Source organism: Vicugna pacos, chromosome 1 (assembly GCF_048564905.1).
Source record: "Vicugna pacos chromosome 1, VicPac4, whole genome shotgun sequence".
Classification (NCBI taxonomy): domain Eukaryota; kingdom Metazoa; phylum Chordata; class Mammalia; order Artiodactyla; family Camelidae; genus Vicugna; species Vicugna pacos.
This window is the reverse complement of record NC_132987.1, coordinates 73,208,443-73,226,640: the sequence shown is the minus strand read 5'-3', so window position 1 is coordinate 73,226,640 and position 18,198 is coordinate 73,208,443. Positions and strand designations below refer to the sequence as shown.

Here is an 18,198-nt window from a genome sequence, read left to right as displayed (position 1 = left end):
TTAGGGAGAAAGACAATGTTCATCTGGGTAATAAAGGGATAAAAAGTGGAGGCTAAGGAGAGAGGCAAACAGGGTGAAGTCTGAGTGTGCAGACGTGGATTGGAGAGATCTGTGGACAGTAAGGCTCAAATCAGTTGTCAGGTATGAGTGAAGTAGAAAAGGAAGGAGGATGTGGGGTCAGGCAAGGTTACTGACTGCAAGCAACAGAAATCAACTGGCTACCATAAAAAGAAAAAGAATTTACTACCCGGCTATTGGGTAGCACCCAAACCTGAGTGACCAAGCTCGTGCTCTGGGGACTCAGAGAGACTACACTGCAGGAAATCATAGTCACGCAGCAGGAATGGTTTGGTCAGGATGCTCATCCAGGTACCACCACCTCCTCTGTCATTGGACGTGGTCACCCTTGGATGCTGCCATGGTCCCTACTGGTGTCATCATTGCCAGTGAATGTTAAACTCTCCCTTCATCTTTGTATCATTTAATCACCATTGAAAGTACCAAGTGGGAGCATCCAGCTATCTGAGTGTGGGCCACGTATCTGCCCCTATGGCGTCCAAAGGCAGCCTCACCTCCCGCAAAACTCACCCAGGGAGGTGGAGGGGAGGAAGTTCCTCTAAAGGATGCAGGTCATTTGGATGCTGGGGAGCCCCCAAGTCAACCCTACCAAAAGTCTTCACGGGGTGTTCCCAAGCTCGGGCATTGTGGGAAGGCAGCTCTACGGACCCAAACATAAGTAATCAGAACCAAGATATGACAAGGACTATGAAAGAAATCTGGGCTGCTGCAGGCTTCTTTGCCGGTTTAAAGAAGTACATCTCATCTGAGTGTCAGAGAAGAATTCAAATCGTATATATCATCCCTGCCACAGCGTTTACTCCATGATTAGGAATAGTTTTGTCTCTTAAATGTGGCCTTCCCTGAGGCCTCTGCTGCTTGTCTCAGGACATTTTCTTTGAAGATTTTGAAGAGGAAGAAGTTTGCAGCTGATAGGTTTTGTCTTGTTTAGAAAGCAATTTCCTTTAGGTAATGCTTATATCCTGACAACGCTTATTTAAAATTGTAAGTGGCACCGGTCCGGCAATAAACACCACTACAGAAATAAGCAGCTGATAAGCGTCAGATCCTAACTCTGACAATCATAACAGTTTTGTGGTGTGTTTCCATCTTTAGAGCATGAATTAATTAGGGCTCAGAATAACGCTGGAAGAAACGAGCCTGCAGAGCAATCACTCGGCAAGTGGATAAAATCCTGGGAGTAGATCCTTGCGTTCTGCCTCGAACCATAAAATAATTCTTTCTCCCTCTTTGATCCCCTCACAGGAGAAGGAGTATAAGCAGGAAATAGAGAGGAAAAGACAGGAAAGAGGAAAAGCAGTCACACACAGAGATGCGCAGACTCGGGGACCTGAGAGTTGGTGAACTAGCAGAGGCCCCGGCTCTTTCCCAGGAGCAAAGCCCGGAGAAGCCTCATGCCAGAGGGAGGGCAGCGGGAGGGAGGAACCAGTGCAAAGTGTGTGAGAATCCCTGGAGAGACAGAAGATGGTCGGATCTTGGCGTGAGAGGCCCTGGGTAAGGAGTGGGTTGGGGGAGAGCTTTCTCCTGGTGCTGTTCTGCCCTCCTCGTGTTGGCCCACGTGGACTGCCGCCTGGCCTGCCTCCTCATCCTTGTGAGGGAGGAAACTGGCAGCACCAGCCCAGGGCTAGCTGGGCTCACGGGATAATGTCTGTGGAGGCTGGAGTGGAGAAGAATAACCACTGTGCCCTTGACCACCTGACTCTGAGTGATCCCTGCTTCCCCACTGCCCTCTTCGCAGGGCAGAGGCCAGGAGATAATGATGGGAGCAGGAACAGTAGGACAGAGAAGTAGAAGTCAAATTACCAGCAGGGGGTGGGGGGTGGGCAGATTGGACCCCTGAGGGCGGGTAAAAGGGGCTCTCCAGCCTCCCAGTTCCTGCTTCTACTCTGAACTCTTCTCACATTTAGCTCCTGCCCTTTGGGGTTCTCAGCACTACCTCAGGTGGCTGATACCCCACAGAATCAGAGCGCACAGGAGAAAATAACAATAGCTCTGCAGAAGGAAGTCACGTGAGAAACGTCAGCCTTTACCAAATGTAGCAGAATTAATGAACAGAAAGAATAAGATCTCAAAATAAGCAAGTATCTTCGAAGAGATACTGATAGGAGAACACCATTAAAATGAAACAGGTTATAGTTATAAAGATGAAGCAACTGGAACTCCCAGATTTAAAAAAAATCATCCTGCCCACATAAAGACCTCAGCAGCGGGTTGGACATTAGAATGAATAACAGATTAGAGAACTGAAGGGTCCAGAACACAAACAGATGGGGAAATCGGGAGGGCAGACCCAATTATGATGTCAGCAGGGGCCCCACAAGAAGAAAACAAATGGAGAGAAAAGAAAATCTATAGAAAGAATGCTGAAGAATTAAGAACAGCCACTTCTCTGACGTCCTGGGGTGTTTTTCAGGACTTGTTGGAAGCTACAACCTTAGCTGGGCTATCTCACTCATATGAAAACAGTAATGATGTGTAGTGTGTGTCCTAAGAGTCAAAAGCATGCTTGACTCCAAATAAGTCACAGATAAAATCTGTGGGACAAAAGAAACTCGTGGAACAGTTAGCAAATATTTAAAAAAATATGAAGATATGATGTAATTGAGTGCTAAATTGGGTAGTACGGGCCATAAGTTTTATGCAATTAAACGGCGAGATTAGGGTCTGTTAGGGTTTTCACTCAACTTGACACCAGTTCTTGTGAAAAAAAAACATCTAGGCCAGCATTTCCCAAAGTGTGTTCTTGTGAACCCTCGTTCTGTAGGACAGTCTTGGCATTGGATGTGAAACGGGTTCCAAGTGTAGTAGAATTTGGTCGTGTTTTAGACTGCCTGACATTGAGCCCTGTTCCTGTAGTTCCGGGGGGAATTCCTCGTTCATGAGTCTGCACTGGAGGCAGAATTCCTTCCACTGTAGAAGTGGAACAGCAGGCATCTGCTTTCTCGCCACCGCCCCAACTCCCACCAAGCTCAGGCTTGGGCATGCAGCTCCCATGCTGCCAATCAGATCTGCTTTCCCCAAACTTTGCCTTGGGAGCCAGTGATGCAGGGAAGCAGCTGCTCAGCAGCAACAGAGGCAGCGCTGATGTCCAGGGGTGGCCATGGCATTGGGATGGTAGCACTTAAAACCTTCCAGAGGCTTTCTATTGTCCTAAGAGTAAATCCCCCACCTCCCTGGCATGACTTTAAGACTCTTCAGTACTGTCATGGCCCTTCATGCACATCATGGTTCAGCCAAACCGATTTTCCCTTAATTCTTCAAACTTGCTTCTTGCCTTTCTCTCCCTCTGTCTCTCTTTCCCCGCCCCCCTCTCCCCTACTCTCTCTACCCCCCTCTTCCCTCCTCCCCTCTCCTTCCTTCTGTCTGCTACACTGCTCCTTTTGTTTGGGCATTTCTTTTGCTCTGTCCTGCATTTTCTGGTTAATTCCTACTCATCCTTTGGGAAAATATTCCCCCTGAAAGTCTCCATCATGCCCTTCCACAGGAACCTGAATGTTAACGCACTCGTCCGTTGAACTGGTATTCTGTGTGCATACCTGGGATCTCAGTGAGGGCAGAGGCTATGTCCACACTGCTTAGTAATGTCTCCTGGGCCCAGAACAATGCCTGGCACAGGAGGGAAAGTCAAATGTTTACTGAATGAACAAAGTTCATCCTAAAGTAGCTGGCAGAATCCAGACCGTGTAAGGTTCTATATTCCTGGCCTGCCAACTATTATGCCTCTCTTCAGTGACCTCCCATGATTCTATTGGAATTGAAATGTTTAAAATAAAATTTAAATCATAAACCAAAAGAGGAAAACCTTTTTGAATGTATTTCTGTCCAGATTATTGTTGGCATAATGAAATTGGTGAGATGGGGTCTGTAAAGGAAAGTGCCCTGAATACAAAATGCTGAGAATCTAAAAGTATAGGGAATAAATAGCTCCCAAGGGATAAACTGCTCTTTTCAATGAGATGAATGAGCTGGTCCAGGAAAGCCAGAGGCCAAGCTGTGAGAGAAAATTAATATCCTATGTCAGGTGGACCACATAACCTTCTCCACTGCCAGGGGCAGTTGTGCTTATAAGTGTGTCTCCACACATGGAAAACAGTCAGTAACTGATTGATTGGTGAGTGTGTGGGACTGGAAAAGCACTGCCCCAGCCCAGAGCCTGGGTGGGACGGCTCTGCCTTCTGGTCTGCCTGGTGCCCAGTAGGTCACAAAACAATGGTCACCCATAGTCTAGGGAGGTGGGTAGCCTGGGTGTTACTGTTCCCATTCTACAGGTGAGGAAACTGAGACCCAGAGAATTTAAGTGATTTGTTCAAGGTCACCCAGATAATAGAGGTTAATGCCAGAAATAAAGCCCGTATCTAGGGAGGTGGGTAGCCTGGGTGTTACTGTTCCCATTCTACAGGTGAGGAGACTGAGACCCAGAGAATTTAAGTGATTTGTTCAAGGTCACCCAGATAATAGAGGTTAATGCCAGAAATAAAACCCGTATCTTTCTTCACTAAAGCATAAGTTTATAGAAGATGGCTTGTCAAAGCTGAATCAGGCAAGGGAGGTTTTAAACAGTCACATCAATAACTACAGGAATTATTTTAATGCTTTTCTTTTAAAAAAAAAAAAAGTATAACCTGTGATTAAAGCAGCTCAGTTCCCTGCAGTAGTTATAAAAATTGTGGGATGAAATGCTTCATTTACTAGGACTTTCTAGCCTTTAGTTAAAAAAAAAAAAAAAAGATTCAGAACTGCAAGGCCCCTTTGCTCTGGGGCAGCTGTTTTGATGCAACAGTCACACAGTGGACTCTCCCAGCAGGCCTGCCATCATTCAGCACAAAGGCGCTCGGCAGGTGGGCACAAGTCAGCAGTAAGCTGCTGGTCAAGGAGAAGTACTGAGTCTTGGAGAATGACTTCATTACTTAAAAATCCTACAAGTCTAATGCTATGGGTTGACTTCTGTCCCCCCATAATATATGTTGAAGTCCTAACCCCTGGGACCTGTGAATGGGACCTTGTTTGGAAATAGGGTGTTCGCAGATGAAATCAAGTTAAGATGAGGTCATTAAGGTGGGCCCTAATCCAGTGTGACTGAAGTCTTCAGGAGAGGGAAATCTGGACACAGGCAGGCACAGACAGGAGAACGGAACGTGGATCAGACACACAGAGAGAGAACGCCATGGGGACAGAGGCAAAGGGCGCAGTGATGCAGCTACAAGCCAAGGAATATCAAGGATTGATGGTCACCACCAGAAGCTAGGAAGGGCAGGGAAGGATTCCACCCAGGGTCTCAGAGAGAGCATAGCCTGACTGATCTTGATTCCAGACTTCTAGCCTCCAGAACTGTGAAAGAACACACTTCTGTTATTTTAAGCCACCCAGTTTGTGGTACTTTGTTATGGCAGCCCTTGGAAAGCCACACACCTAATAACACGGAATCTCGGCTGCACATTTCTGTCCAGTGCAGCACTAGCTCCATCTTCATGTTTCTTTTCCAGGGAGAACAGTGGAGAAATGAGCCCTGTTAATTAGATCAAAGACAATGCAAAGTTCTGCAGCTGGCTGGGGGCGGGGGGAGACAGAGAGAGAGAGAGAGAGGGACACACACACTGTAATCAATGAAGTCAGCATAAGCAAGTCAAGCGTTAGTAAAGACGGACTGTGGCAAAATGATCCAGGAAAGCCATGAGAGTATGTTTTGAGGACTGAGTGCCATATTTCTAAATAACAAAGAGCCTGCATAAAGTGAGAGTTGTTGCTCAGAAGTGGGCAAACACAAACGCCAGTACATCGTGGCTTATTTATGATGGTGAGGATGATGACGATGGTGATGATGATGAAATTTTCAGACATATAAACAAGGACAGAAAACGAAACAAACACCTATGTACCCACAAGTCAGCTTAGGAAACAAAAAATAAAAAATTCAAATTCCTGCCTCATCCCCACTCATCCTCTTCTTTCATCCCCCAAAGTAACCATTTTGGGGAGACGGTTTTTCATAGGTCTCCTGATTTCTGCATATCTTACAGAAAGATACTGACTGAAATTTTTCTATTCTGTTCTTTCAAGGACATTTGTATAGAGAACAGGCTCGGAAGATAGAGACAGTGTCCCTCTCTGAAGCAAAAGTCAGGCAGGTTTACTGCCCGTTATAAAAGATGCAGTTTCCCTAAGCTCACAGCCCCTCTCCTGTAGTTCAACCCACTGCACGTATGTAGGCATCCAACTGGGCCCATTCACATCCCCTTCATGGCACTTAGGGGCAAGAGGAACCGATGCAAATGCAAGTGTGGGTGCTCTTGCTGCATGCTGTGACAAGACCAATAAAGTCTTGCCTCTAACCCAGGGGTCTGGGTCTTCTATCAGTATCGATGAAACTGGAAAGTGGGGTAAAGTCTCAGATCCTTCAAAGCTTTTGAAAACAACTACCTTAATTTTGATGTTTATTACTTCCATGTATGTATATTTTACTAAAGATAGATAGATAGATAGATAGATAGATAGATAGATAGATAGATAATCATTTTACTTGTTTACAGACTTTATGTAAATGGGATCATGCAGTGTATCCTTCAGCAACCTGGTCTTTCTTTTGGGGGGGGGGGAGATAATTAGTCTTTCTCTTAATTTATCTTCTTCAGGGTTATCCATGCTGATCCATATTCTAGTTCATTCATTTCATTCTTGTTCATGACTCCTTGTGTGTATATAAGAGTTTTTCTGGTGTATAAACTTAGGAGTGGAGATGCTGGAATGTATTGTGAACTCCTCTTCAGCTTTAGTAGATATTGCCAACTTGCTCTCTGAAATGGTTGTACCAAGTAATGTTTTCATAAGCAGTATGCTAGAGTCCCTAGTTCTCAGCATCCTTGCTAATGTGTGTTGTCACACTTTTGAGGCTTTACCTTTCTGGTGACTGTAAAGTATTAACATCTTTTCGCTTGTTCTTTGGTCATTCTTCTCTTCAGTTGCTGTTTATATTCTTTACTTGATTTTCTATTGTGTTGTTGTGTTTTTCTACGAGTTTTAAGGATTCTTTCTATATTAAAGATACTGATATTTTGTCTGTTAGATATGTACAAATAACATCTCCTGTTCTGTGGCTTGTCTCTCCCTTTGCTCATGTTGTTTACATAGCTTCTTGATTTCACAGTAGAATAGCAGGAGAAGCCTATATTCCCAGTGGTGTTCAGTGGAGTCGGGAATTCAAATAGTGATAATAACATGATCTGACCAAGCACTGTGCGGAGACTGGGATGCAAGAAGCTTGGGGTGTAGTCATGGTTCTTCCATAGCTGAGCATCCTTGAGGAAGTCACGTCACCTCTATGTCTCGGGCTCCTCTTCTATAAATGGAACCTTTGGACTAGATGATCTCCCTGAGTCCCTTTCCAGATGTACGGTCCTCTAATATTGTGAGTCAGGGTCATGTGCACCAGGCAGGCAACAGCAGGACCTATGTGAACAAGCCCAGCTTCACTATAACTTGGGAAGCAGCTGACCAGCTTATGTGGTTTTTCCCATCCTCTGGGTGCCCACAGCACCTGCTCACATTGCTACTATACCATCACATTATGCTTTTGGGGATAACACCATCTGTTATCCAGATCATGAGCTCCTGAAGGACAGGGTTGCCTTTAAGATACCCTTAGTGCCTCCCCAAACTCCTGACTCAGTGAATGTTTGATGAATGATGGAGGGAGAACGGGAGGGTAAGAAGAAAGAATGGAAAGAGGGAAGGAAGGGAAGAAGGAAAGAAGGAAGGAAGGAAGGAGGGAAAGAAGGAAGGAGGGAAGAAAGGAAGGAAGGAAGAGAGAGGGAGAGAGGAAGAAGGGAAGGAGGGAGGAAAAAAGGAAGGACAGAAGGACCAAAGAACCTAAACACCTCCAAGATGTACACCCAGTGAACATAACACAGTTACTGAAACAGTTACCAAGTTATATTTGTGTTTGTAACAAATTTGTTTTATAATGTTTGTTGGATGAAGGAAGAGAACCATTAGCAAATACTATTGTAGCTATTTCACAAATGGAGTCAGTTTTTCAAGATCACACTGGAAAACAACGGTATGGCTAATAATGGAAACCAATAATCTCTGATTCTTAATCTGATGTTCCAACTAACAAAGCCTACAGTCTCATTATTTTAGCAAAAGCAAACTCAATTTTGAAGCAAATTCATTTTCATCCTCTTTATGCAACAGAACTATATTACTTATAATTTTGAACTTCTCCCTACTGACATGTTCTAAAAGATTAAAAAGGGACTGTCTAAGCTTTAAGACCTTTCATAATTGTGTTCTATATAATATCAGAGATGGGAGCTCTTCAATAATTCTTCTGTCTTAGTTATAATGCAATTCCCTGCTTGTAGTAAACATAGGGAAAAAACAACATATATATATATATATAATAAAATTGCTCTTATTGTCATGACAACAGGAAAAAGCAACAGGAGGGGAAAAATCTTGGCTCTTAAGAATGGTCTGTTACAAGGTGTCAGAGTCCATTATGCATTGTCAATACCTTCATTTAGTTTTGCCTTCATATAATTTACTTCAGGGCTGCAAATGTAATCCAACTTTCTCAGTGGCATATTAGCCTCTGGAAAAGCAAAGCAAAATTTGAACAGGACTTTTTATCCTTTCCTGGGGGTGGTGCATTATCTGCTCATCTTGAAAAACTGCCCAGTGTTTTCTATCTCCTACTCTAATGTATTTTTTTAAATTATTGTGTGAGTATCTCTGAGTTTTAAAATTATAATTAGTAAGATCATCATTAAATAATAAAAAAGTAAGTGGATTACAAGAGCCAGACCAGGAATAATAGGGTGTGGAGATAAAGAGCAGACTGCAGTAACCATGGCAGTGACACATCTGCTCTGCTCTTCTCCCAGAACACCTACCTTCTGCTGGCCCAGTTTCAGCCCCACCAGCCCCACCAGCCTCTAGACGTGCTAGTGATGTTGGTGATCTCATGGTTGTGCATCTTGGAATAATGGGCCCTTGGCGAGTTGCTGACAAATGGGGCCATCCGCTCGATGGTTTCTTGGAACAGTACTTCCAAGGTGTGGGCTCCAATCCATGTGCATCAGAATCCCCCAGCAAGCTTAAGAGAAACACATTGCTTTTAAGTTTTATTCCTGATCTGCCAACTCAGAAATGCTGGGGGTGGGCTTGAGGAATTTGAATGCTAAAAAGCACACTAAAATTTGAGAATCACTGCCTTAGGGTAAAGTGTGAAAAAGAAAAAATGGAGGGGAATCCCTTCTGGCACTAAGTACCTACGAAGGGAGGAGGCGGCTGCGGCCGAGGTAACGAAAAGGGAAGCAGACAAGCTAAAGACGAAGCTGGCCTAGTTCACAGCTTTCCTGATGTTTTTACCTCGGTTCTGACTGCTATAGATTTAAGCTGGAGAAAGTGTGCTCTAAACACATGTGATGTGTACAATGCTGGCGTGTGTTTGTGTTATGCGCCTCAAAAGTGAGCCTGCTTCTAAGCTAATTAATTTTGCCAGCACCAAGGATGCCAAAGGTGATGTTTTTCAGCTTCCCAGAAGAGCCAGGCAGGTAAATAGTTAGAACACTGTATGGTCCACAATGAGACACCACTTCACACCCACTAAGATGATTATAATCTAGAAGATAGACAGTACTAAGTGCTGACAAGGATGTGGAGAAATTGGAACCTTTCACATTGCTGGTAATGCAAATTGTAGGATATAAAATGATGCACCTTTTTGGAAAACATTTTGGCAGTCCCTCAGAAAGTTAAATGTAAGTGTTACAGCATCATCCAGCAATTCTACTCCTAGGTAAACACTCAAAAGAATTTAAAACATATGTTCACACCAAAACTCGTTTACAAATGTTCATAGCAGCATTGCTTGTAACAGTCGAAAGGAGACACAACCAAACTTTCCATCAACTGAAGAATAAACAAATGTGGTGTATTTATACAATCGGAATATTATTACTAATAATATTTCAAAACTTGACCTAGATGTAACCTGGGTGTGGCAGGTTGAGACCTTTCCAAGAAGGGTCTAGTGGTCTAACATCCATTTTCTGAAACCCACTGTTCCAAACTGACCTTTGTATTCTCACTATTGTATCTTACACAAGGTCATTTGTGAAAGGAGTCTGTACCAGAGAAGAAGTCCCTTTCAGGAAAGTCAGGTGCTAGCAGACTCTCCTTTAAGGCTACTGGACTGAAGGTGGCCTTGGCGGTTTCCGATGCACGTGTGAGTGAATGGAAGAGTGTTTTAAAAAGGTTTATTTAATGTGGGTTGATATTGTAATGGAAGGCTTAACTCGGGATCCTGGACTGTCACTTGCTCCTTTGTTCTCCACCCCCTGAAATGTACATGTGCTTCAGTAAATTTTTCTCACTTGTCAAAAACAAACAAAAAAAACCCTATGAAAACCAGCAATAAACAGAAATGAAGTATTAGCACATGCTACAACATGGAAGAACCTTGAAAACATTATGCTAAGTGAAATAAGCCAGATACAAGAGAGCATATATTATATTATTCCATGTACATGAAATAGGCAAATCCATAGAGACAGAAATTAAATTAGTGCTTACTAGGCTTTGGGGAAGGAGGGAATGAGGTGTGAGTGCTAATGGTACCGAGCTTCTTTTTGGGGCGATGAAAATATTCTGGAATTAGGTAATGGTGATAATTGCACAGTTCTGTGAATATACTAAAAACTTCTGCATCCTACACTTTAAGAATGGGTTGTGTGGTGTGTTAACTATGTCTCAGTTTTACAAAGTCATGGAAGAAAAGTCTAAGAAAAAAAGGAATAAATTTGACTGCATTAAAAAAAATGATTTGTGGTTGTCTCGAGGAAAAGCTATCTTCTGTTCTCTTCTACTCACACTCACGATACTTCCAACACCAGATGTGTGGGTCTTCCACACATCAAGCAGTTTTGTGACACCGGCTGGATGTCCTACAATTCAATTCAGTTCTGACACTGTCTACCTGGTATTCACATAAGAGCTCATAGGTTAAGGGCTCAGTCCTACAAGACTGTCTACCTGCTACCTCAGATGCCCATTACAAGTCCAGATTGTCACCTATGCTCTGACCAACCAGCTATAAATTGGAGGTTCTTGTGACCCACCCCCCAGGTTTGTTTAATTTGCTAGAGCAGCTCAGAGAATTCAGGAAAACATTCACTTATTAGATTACTGGTCTATTATTAAAGGATGTAACTCAGGATGAGCAATGTGGAAGAGATGCACAGGGTAAGGTCCAGAGGTGTCCCGAGCACAGGAGCTTCTGTCCCCATGGACATGAGGTGCTCCATCCTCCTGGCATGTGGATGCATTCACCAACCCAGACGTTCTGCAAACTTTGTATCTGGGGAATTTTTATGGAGGTTTCATCACATAGGCAAGACCAATCATTAACTCAATCTCCAGCCCTCTCTCCTTCCTGGAGGATGGGAGGTAGAGCTGAAAGCTCCATGCTTCTAATCATGGCTTGGTCTTTCTGGTGACCAGTTCCCATGGTGAAGTTCTCCAGGAGCCCACAAGTTTCTTCATTAGAATGAGAGAAACTCCTATCACCCAGGAAATTACAAGGAATTTAGGAGCTCTGTCAGGAGCCAGGGGAAAGACCAAGTATTAGAACCAAAGATGCTCCTAGTGTTCTTATCACTTAGGAAATTACAAGGATTTTAGGAGTTCTGTGCCAGGAATTGGGTGCAAAGACCCTATTTTTTTCTATTATTTCACAGTGGTAGTAACATAGAATATAGAGGTAATCAGAGGCCACATGGGGCTCCCCGCAAGGGAGGGACACCTACTTATTTGGTAGGATGGGGCAGTATTAGGGAAGACTTCCCCAAAAAGGACTTCAGGGATGAAGAGGAGAGTAGAAGGCCAGTTACTGGGGATGGAGCCCTTGTGAGAAATAGCAAGTAACTGGGCTGCGGGGGCTTGGCAGACAAAGAAACTAGAGGAAGAGGCAGTGACGGAGAAGAGCCTGGAGGGATTCAGATCAGTGGAGAAACGATTGACTTGTTAATGGGTGGTGTTGGGACAACTGGAGAGCCATGTGGGAAAAAAAAAATCATTCCTCATAACCTATGTTAGTATTAACTACAAAGGGATAGAGATTTAAATATTAAAAATGTGATGCCATAAATGACTAGAAGAAAAACAGGCCTCAGTAACCTGGAGTGGTGAAAACTTTGACTCTAATTCGAAATCTAAGCAGAAGTTTGAGAACTGTGGTTACCTGAATCTAGTCAAGCCTCTAGCTCTAACTGCCTGTGTACAGGAAATACAGGAGATAAAAGATCCTGTTCAATGACACCACAGAGTGCAATCAGCAAAATGTGGAGCCTAGGGACCTCAGGTTTGTACTGCTCCTTTGTGAACTGCTTTCTTTAACAAATAAATGCAAAAACAGAAAAAAAGGAAGGAAGGTTACTTTTAGATTAAAAGATGCTCAAAATACATATCAACCAAATGCAATCTGTGGATCTTGTTTGCTCCCCCCAATTAAAAAAACTGAAAAAAAGCACAACTTTTGAAACAAATGAAGAAATTCAAACCCTATGTGGATATTGGATAATTTTAAAGAATTGTTATTAACTTTATTAAGTATGATCATGGTAATGTGTTATGTTAAAAAGAGGAGGCCTTATCTCTTAGAGATATAGACTGATTTACAGATGAAATGGTATGATCTTTAGTATTTACTTTAAAATAATCCAAAAAGGATATGTGTGGGAAATGGGAGGTAGAAATGAAGTAAAGTGGTACGTTTGTTAATAATCATTAAAGCTGGATGGTAAGTACATGTAGATTCATTATTCTTTTTATATTCTTATAAAAATCCTGTTCTCATTCTTTTGGGAATAAATTTGAAAATTCCCAGAGCCCCTGAAGGCCTTTTCAGCAGGAAAATGCCAAGATGAAACTGGCATCTGAGGGGTACAGCCCTGGGGCTAAGAAGACTAGACAAGGTGCCGTCAGGAGGTGATGGTGATAAGGGACTGGATGAGGAGAATGTCGGGGTCAGGGAGGGGAGAGTCAGGGTACGGACAGTATGAAGGAGGCAGAAGAGGCAGAATCTGATGACCATGGACTGAGAAAGCTAAAGGAGGAAGCAAGGGTGACTCTCAGGTCTCAGGCTCAGATGAACGACTGTGTGCTGAGACCATTCAACAAGCAAGGAAATCCAGAAGAAATTAAAGTTGAGGGTGAAGGAATTGATAGGTTCCATTTCAGACAGGCTGAGTTTGAGGTGCACATGGAACATCCAGAGCTTAGGAAAGAGATCTGCACGAGAGATAGGGTGTTGGCAAAGATCAGCTGCCGCAAAATTTCCATGGTAACATGTAGAGTGTAGGCACAAGTAAGCGCTCCTGTCAAGAGTGAGCACTTCTTATCAAATTAATAAATTACTCCTGGACCATTGTTACATTAAAAAAGCAAAGTGGCTTAATCAAGAATGATAGCAGAGACCCACACAGTAATAGTCTGTGACATCCATGCTGCTCTGTTGCCTCTCAGGTTTCACCTTGAACATGTCATAGATCTTCAGGGTTTAACTGCAAGCTTTTCTTGTTTCATTTCTTTCCCCTGATAAAGGTGTTTCCAAAAGAACACTAAGGCTTGAGTGGGAAGGGATAAATTGGGAGTTCACGATTTGCAAATACTAATTACTATATAGAAAATAGATAAACAACAAGTTTATACTATATAGCACAGGGAACTATAAATAGTATCTTGTGGTAACCTATAATGAAAAAGAATGTGAAAACAAATATATGTATGTATATGTATGACTGAAACATTATGCTGTATTCCAGAAATTGACACAGTATAAACTGACTATATTTCAATTAAAAAGAATGCAAATTTTAAAAGAGAGAGAACACTAAGGCTTTAGTATATCGGGGGAAAAGAAACCTCATGAGAAAGATTAATTTTTTCTTTTTCACTTCACCTTTTTCCTATTGTTCTTTCCGTGTTGCCCATGGTATTATAAAAACTGAAGGAAAACACCAAAACCATCTAGATCCAGGGGCACAGTTCAATGTCCTGTCTTTTAAACAGCCGTGGTAGCGTTCAGTCCTTGGAATGACATATGTATTCAGAAGGAGCCATGCGGCTGCTGGTGTAAAACAGCATTTTGTTTCGGGGCTGATTTATGCCTTGGAATAGGGCAAAGAGAAGACGACTCAGCCCCTCTGGTATCTGTTGTTGGGGGAGCATCAGGCCATCTGCTGGGCTTTAATAAACCATCACAATAACATTTTGGTTTGAAGCACAGAATAATTTTCCAAACCAGAATTAAAGTTTGTCAGCAATTGACGCACTTGCAGGTCTTTTTTTGTTTTGGGGTTTGTTTTTTTTTTAAATAAAGATATTTGCATCTTTAGTATTTACATTCAAATAAGAAGAGAAGCACATTACTCTTCTTTTTCTGTCCTGGGCTTATTCTTGTAATCTTGTGTTGACTGCCCAGTCCAAGCTTCTTGGCCTGGCATTTAAAGCCTCCATAATTTGGCTTCACCCAAGACCACTTAAATCAGAATTTTGGCGGGTTGGACCAACGCATCAGTTTTAAGTCTCCGCTGATGATTTCGTTGTGCGATCACTGTTGAAACCATCAGTGGTTACAACGTGAACGTGGAGAAGACAGCGAGGGCATTTGGATTATTTATCTTATTGATCAGAAGCAAATGTGAGAAATTAAAGTTTTTCAGAGCTTCAGATGGCAGCCACGATGTTTGCTGTATATGCGTGTGCACGGGTGTGTGACTGGTGTTACCGCTCTCTGTCCCGGCTGCAGGTGAACGCTGTGCGGGTGTATGTGAACAGCTCCTCAGAGAACCTCGACTACCCGGTCCTGGTCGTGGTTCGCCAGCAGAAACGGGTGCTGTCCTGGCAGGTTCCTCTGCTTTTCCAAGGACTGTAAGTGGATCTTTCCCCAACAACTTCATTACACTTGTTTTCTTTCAACATCCTAGACCTTAATTGGTCTTTTCCTTAATGAGGAGAAACCAGACATTCGGAATGCGGACATATTATGCATGCTAAGTGCATAAACAGTGGTCATGGTGCATGCCCCCAACCTGCTCAGCTCTGTTCTGTTTCTGTCTTCTTTGAGGTCCCCATAAGCACTCTGCCTAGATTTGTAGCATCTGGAAGAACACTTAGCATTTTAACACTATCCAGAATGTTCTGTTGCTCTTGGTTGGTTAGTGGGTCATCCACTGAGTATTTAAGTCATACTCAACTTAAAGGAGTAACACCTCCCCCATTCTTTACAATGTTTACCACGTGTGCTTTCTTTATCTTGTAATATTTATTGAGCACTACCAAGTGCCAGATGCTGGGGACACAGTAGTGGAAAACAACAACAAAATCCCTACCTACTGGAGTTTATATTTTTGCAGGGAAAACTCTCCAAGTCACTAGAGCACTAGTAAGAGCAAACCCAGAAGGCATGCAGACATGGGCACATAGTACAGTGTTTAATCATTTTTGGAGGTTGAGGAGTTTGAAGATTGAAATACTCTGATAGCCTTGACTTGGACTCTGGGGCTTACTTTACGTTCATTTAGAAAAAACTTGAAGAGTGGGAAAAGGAAATCAATTGGTTGTTTTATCAGAAGAGTTTCCCCTTCAAAATCCGGTATTTTTTCCTGATTTAATTAGAAGGATGGTTTGGCGTGTTCACAGCCTAAGTGAACTGGCCAGCACTCAACAGTCCTCTCATCCCTGTTACCACGCCACACAATCCTGTGCCAAACACACTAGCTCTGCAATTACTATCAGTAAGTCCAGTATGAAATTTTAAATGTAAGGACTTGAAACGAAATTTAGGGAGAAGTGAAGTGAGGTGTTTCTTTCCCTGCTTGTTCATGGAGTCTCTTTCTACCTCTGGCTGGTTTTACCCTCGTTTGGCTGCTGCAGATACCAGAGGAGCTACAACTACCAGGAAGTGAGCCGCACCTTGTGTCCCTCGGAAGCAACCAACGAGACAGGACCTCTGGAGCAACTGATCTTTGTGGATGTAGCATCCATGGCGCCCCTGGGTGCCCACTACAAACTGCTGGTTACCAGGATCAAGCACTTCCAGCTGCAGTAAGCGGGACTCCTCGCGGCTTTTCTCTGTTCGCTTGTCTGCACGTCCTGCGCTTGCGCATGCGCACTTCGGCTTCCTTGCTTTCTTCCTTCTTTCCAGATCAACTCTCAAGAAGGAATTCATCCGCGTAGCATATTGTCTTAGCACGTTCTGAATGCTGCTGCTCCCAGCTGGGCGGCAGGGCCTTACTCCGTGCAGTGGGGAGGCAGCAGGGGGCTGGAGCAGAGGGGGAGGGTGCCTGACCTCAGAGGTGTATGTGTTTCCCAGGGTCTGTGAGGGGCCTGTCCTCTCTGTCAGGGCCCTGTCTTCTCCGTCGTCCAAGCAAGAGGCATTGGTGACGGATGCTTTTGTGTCACTCACCAGTGCCACTCTTCTGAAGGAAGATCTTAAGCTATTTTTTATTTTTTATCATTACTACTAAGGAACTGGAAGTTTTCTCCTTCCGGTTAGGAATGTTCATAGGTTGAAAGTAATATCGTTATAAGGCTTTGTCCTTTGTGCAAAAACTAATGACTATTCCCTCCTCCTTGCACTTCCATCCTTGAAATCAAATCAATTGGGATACAGCATCTCAAATTGTTTATATTAGACATGGAGTATAATAAAGTTCAGTTGAGGGCATGGTCTCTAAAGAATCTACGTTATTCCTATAAAATATTGCATAAATCTGTGTGAAAATGTGAACAGAGAGGCTAAGGTTATTCCTTCATAAGGGCCAGAAAATTCAGGGAGTTTCCAGTCCTGTCCTACTCTAAGCCTTCTCAAGAGTTCAAACCATTTCCTCCCCTCTCTGTATTTTAAATAAATTTTTAAAAGATGTATTGTTAAATGGTTATATGAAAATTGGAATTTGTACTCATCAAAAGGTATCATTAAGAGAACAAAAAGACAAGCCATGGACAAGAGAATATATTTCCAACACACATAACTGACAAAGGGCTCATATGCAGAATATATACAGAGCTCCTAGAAATCAATAAGAAAAAACAGGCAAGCTCTTGGCTCCTGTCCCCAGTATCACCTATTCTTCTGTAGCTCTGGCTTCTTATGGGCAAGAATTTTGGAGCCTATGAGTCTGGACCCTGCTCAGAGTTGAGGCTGGCACCCAGTTGGGTGCAAGGCCAGACTCAGCTTCAGTGAAACAAATAGGTTTTCTGAGGCAAAATTGTGGCGATCTTAGGAGCAGAAAATATACTTGAGAAAACAATCTTGTGACCTGGACCTCTCACTAGAACTTTGGGACAGAGACAGAAGAATCTCAGATGGGGAATCAATGTTTATATTTACCCATTAAAAAAAAATATATATATATATATATACACACACACACACACACATATGTGTGTGTGTGTGTGTAATATAAATGGACTCAAATATGCCAAGTAAAAGACAAAGAATGTCAAATGAGATTCAGAAAAAAAATACTAAATATATGTTGCTTACAAGAGTACAATCTTTTAAAAAGAATGTATAAATGTAAATAAAAGGATAGTAAAAGAAATACCACACTCTAATACTAACCAAAAGAAAGTTGGTGCAGTATGTCATATTATACAAGATATTTCTTAATGCAAGGCGCATTACTAGATATAGAGAGGTATTTCATATCTTTAAAAGAATCATTTACCAGGAGGACAAATTTAAATTCCAAATTTGTATGTACCCCATAAGGTCACTTCAAGATATGTAAAGCAAAATTGCAGAATAAAAAGAACTAGACAAATCCATCGTCTCTGTGGAAGACTTCGTAGCCAATAGAATAGTGGGCCAAATTTTAAAATACACATACAAGATTCCCCCACTATGTGAAAGTAGAGCATTTCTATCAAACCTTTTACAAGCTGACTGGCATAAAGCAAAGGAGCAATTCCCTTAGGATACATCTTTCTAATGGATGCATAAAATAAATTGAGAAAAAGCACAGATGCTCACAGACACAGTTCAAAAGTATGGCAGCTTTGGTGCGTAGATGCTGAGTGTAGTTCCACTATCACTGCTCAGGGTGCACACTG

General features: G+C 42.7%; 2 protein-coding genes across 3 annotated transcripts in view; one reads left to right on the top strand and one right to left on the bottom strand.

Annotated features, from left to right (window-relative positions):
* SPICE1 (spindle and centriole associated protein 1) overlaps window positions 1–18,198 on the bottom strand; it is a 153,247-nt gene that overhangs the window by 77,631 nt on the left and 57,418 nt on the right. The window lies entirely within an intron of this gene.
* The window catches only part of SIDT1 (SID1 transmembrane family member 1), an 88,003-nt gene that overhangs the window by 14,391 nt on the left and 55,414 nt on the right, over window positions 1–18,198 (top strand). Inside the window, exons 2-3 of the mRNA XM_031681114.2 lie at window positions 14,888–15,009; window positions 16,015–16,185. Coding sequence (XP_031536974.2) covers window positions 14,888–15,009; window positions 16,015–16,185 — 293 coding nt within the window. The remainder of the gene's footprint in view (window positions 1–14,887; window positions 15,010–16,014; window positions 16,186–18,198) is intronic.